This window comes from Trypanosoma equiperdum (genome assembly GCF_001457755.1).
Source record: "Trypanosoma equiperdum strain OVI genome assembly, contig: ctg_708, whole genome shotgun sequence".
NCBI lineage: Eukaryota > Euglenozoa > Kinetoplastea > Trypanosomatida > Trypanosomatidae > Trypanosoma > Trypanosoma equiperdum.
The window spans coordinates 1,045-4,441 of NW_027124652.1; the positions used below are offsets into that span (position 1 = coordinate 1,045).

The 3,397-nt window shown below is 41.5% G+C and overlaps 1 protein-coding gene across 1 annotated transcript; it reads right to left on the reverse strand.

Annotated features, from left to right (window-relative positions):
- Positions 1 to 1,708: 1,708 nt before the first annotated feature.
- Positions 1,709 to 2,962, reverse strand: TEOVI_000329300 (EamA-like transporter family, putative; the record flags this gene model as incomplete). The annotated part of the gene is made up of 1 exon (XM_067226221.1): positions 1,709 to 2,962. One exon carries the CDS (start codon positions 2,960 to 2,962, stop codon positions 1,709 to 1,711), a length of 1,254 nt encoding a protein of 417 aa, XP_067082322.1.
- Between the last annotated feature and the right edge of the window lie 435 nt (positions 2,963 to 3,397).

The following is a 3,397-nucleotide window of genomic DNA, read 5'->3' on the forward strand; positions in this document are numbered from 1 at the left end:
CGCTTCATCAAAGCATTTCTCAGAGGGGGGAAATCAATGCAATTCCACCGCGGCAACTAGAATGGTGAACTCAACGTAAAGCGACGCCCTTCCGCATTGAATATCACATATCCTGTGACACTGTCCACTTCATCTGGGGACATTTTTTTCCAGGGTGAAAAACAAATTCATTAACATTGTTTTTCTTCCCTCCTGAAAACACAACTACCGTTGGATTTCCCTTTAAAAGCCTTTGGGATATTCACGCTAATTACCTCGCGAAGCGGATCACATCGCGTGGTTGCCTCATGATACAATGCAACAGTTGGTAAAGTAAATGATTTTATTTTCTTTTAAAATTTCATCCTGCCCATATGTGAGTTATCAGCCGCCGACGTGAACGGTACTGTTGTTTGCCATTTATTGTTAGATGTTTCTGAGGACCCTCCCGTCTTTTGCATTATGTTGCTACTTATGCTATATTTTTTTTTGTTTCCCCCCCCTTTTTCTATAAAGGGAAATGATGAGAACTATTCACTATATGTAATGGGAAGTTTTATACGCCATATTCAGTTCAATGATGTTGTTGAGCATCTCCTTCAGCAGTAAATTTATTAGTTTTGTTTCTTTTGTTCCCTTCCGCGTCACTTCCATTCAAACATACCCGGTATATAAAAGCCTTAGGGTGAAGATAGTAAGAAAACAGTGCATTCCACTTCAGCTACAGAACTGGAAAAAAAGCATAAATGCAGACAAAAGCACAAGCAATAATATAATAACATTATAATAATTAATAATAGTGACAACACATAGCTTCGAAGCCGGAAAAAAAAAAAGCGCCGTTACCAGACGAATTCAATTATTAATTTTTTTCTTTCAGCATTTCCTTCCCTTCCTCCCTCCCAATCGATATCTCACGAACGTCCTCAAACCTTCCTACACTCCCCTGAAGACACTTTTACTCAACAGAGGAAAAAAAAATGAGCTACAAACCTACCGGTCAAACCAACCAACAAACAAATAGTCAAAAAATATATACTAGAAAAATGCTAAAAAATACAAATAGAAAATATTATCACAGAGGGGGGAAAAGATATAAAACGGTTATAATTTAAAAATTCCTAGAAACACAAAGACACTTTGTTTTCACTCTTCAACTCTCTCTATATATATTTATATAATTTATTTGTTGCGCAACAGAGCCCTGCACCCCTCTTTCTTCGCCAACCCCACGGCACGAATGCAACAAATTTCCGGCGGCTCCTCATTTGCATGTTACCATCAGCAATTTTCTGTTATCAGCTCCCCAGTTTCCTTCTTTCTCTTTTTCCTTTTTATTTTTTTCAGAGTAAGAGGGGTGCAGGGTGGAGTAAGGAGTTGAAGATCATAATTATTAATTCCCTCCCTCCCTTATTTATTTCTTTGTTTTTTCCTTCTGTAGTGCTTAGTCGCGTTCCTTTTTCCTCGTTTATGAGGGAGTGCACCTCATGCTTAGCGTGTTTTCGATAATCAGCTATTTCTTCTTCACCCTTGGCGTTACCACGCTAAGGAAAGGAGGCACATGAATAAGTTGTTCAATTACTTGTTGATGTATTATACTAATATGACAAAATAACTAGATTATTATTAAATATATATATATATATATATGCCTTGTGTTCAACCTTTGGTTGATTGAAGCTTACCTTGCTCCCTATTTGCCCGGTAAGTACCGATATCGATTTGCCTGTCACCTTCTCTGCGTATTCCTTTTATCGTTGCGACCAGACAGCTGACTGCATAATTTAATTAACTTCCAGTCTAAGTTAATGAGAACAAATCCCATTGTCAGAAACACGGCTCCTACTATGTACAATGCGCTGAAGGACTTCTTCTTAATGAATATGTCCGATGTCATGGCCAGAGGTGTTGTTAAAGTGAGACCAAGTGTTGCCACTACGGGAGATGTGAGCAGCACCGCACGCGCCCACAGTACCTCACTGAGGTTCGTTCCAACTAACGCATTCGCAGCAAGGAGCCCAAATTGGGTGAAATTAGGGAGGCTGAAGGGCTCAAAACCTGTGTAGTGCCAAATAACCACAAACGGCCAGAACAGGAGGGTATTCAGGGCCCCAACAAAACCAAATAACATCAAAATGCTGTATCGGTCATCATCTGGAACCTGCCATTTGATAACACTCGTGTAGACGGCGTAGCAAATGGCGGACATGAGGGCACAAAAGTCCCCCGAAATGGTGTCATTTTCCGTGTTTTTCAAATCGGATAACCCAACCATCAAGGCCCCAGTAACAGTACATGCGATGGCAAGCACGCAAGGCCAAGTGAAGCCCTGTTCAAAGAATATTAAGGAGATTATAAATGTCCATACACCAGATGTTGTGCTCAGAACGGTGACGGAGGCGACGGATGTTTTTGAGATAGCAAGGTTGAAGGAGGAGTTTGCCAAGAACCAAATTGGGCAAAAATAGGCTGCACACTTGAGGAGCCTGAACTTGCTGTACGGTTGCTGGCGTCCCACGTCCGTTTTGCGGTTTTGCTTTGAATGAATCACTTTTCCTTCGATGTCACTGCCTTCTACGGGGCCATCGTTGGGAGTGAAAGTTTCCTTGAGAGAATCATCATAGATTACAAGTGGTGAGCTCCGTTCCTCATTCCTCCACGGTAGCCTGCGCCATGAGCTTAGTATGAGGAAACCGAAGTTGTTTACGGTAAATGCATTGGTGTTGAAGTATGTCATGAAGAATGGCTTATCGTATTCTTGCGATGAAAATATGTATTGGATCAATACGGAGGCGTATGTCCATATGACGGCAACACAAATAATCATCACGACGCCAAGTGCATATGAACCGATAGTGCACTGGCAGCCCTTTCGTTGATCATCATTTACATGTTCTCGCACATCTGTTCCCACTGGTCCGGTGTGGTCGGGCCCGTGATCGCGCTGCCCATCAATTTTAGCAGGTGTATCCAAGGATGTCATGAGGGTTGTGCTTGGTTAGTTATTCTACCTCGCCTGTCCGATTCAGATGTTTTTTTCCCACCCTTTCGCTATCTTTCTTAAATCTAATACTTGTTCGCCGTGTGAGTCCCAGCAAACAACAAATGAGAAAAAGAAGGGAGATCGGTCCACTAAGAAAAGTGGTACGAGCCGGGAAAGTTCCGCAACCAATATCCTGTTCTTTGAAAGGCTTCCCTAAGATATGCCACGAAAGACTGGTACAGCTTGGTTTTGTATATCCAAAAGAAGTGGATGATTTCGTCATTGACGAGCATTTGTAACACAAATGACACAAAACGTTCTTTGTTATTAACAAAGAATTCAGAAGATAAGGTAGCGACGAAATCACAAATAAAAAATTAAAAGACTTGAGTTAAACATCGTGGCATTGTGGGCGTTGGCGTTAACGTAACCGCG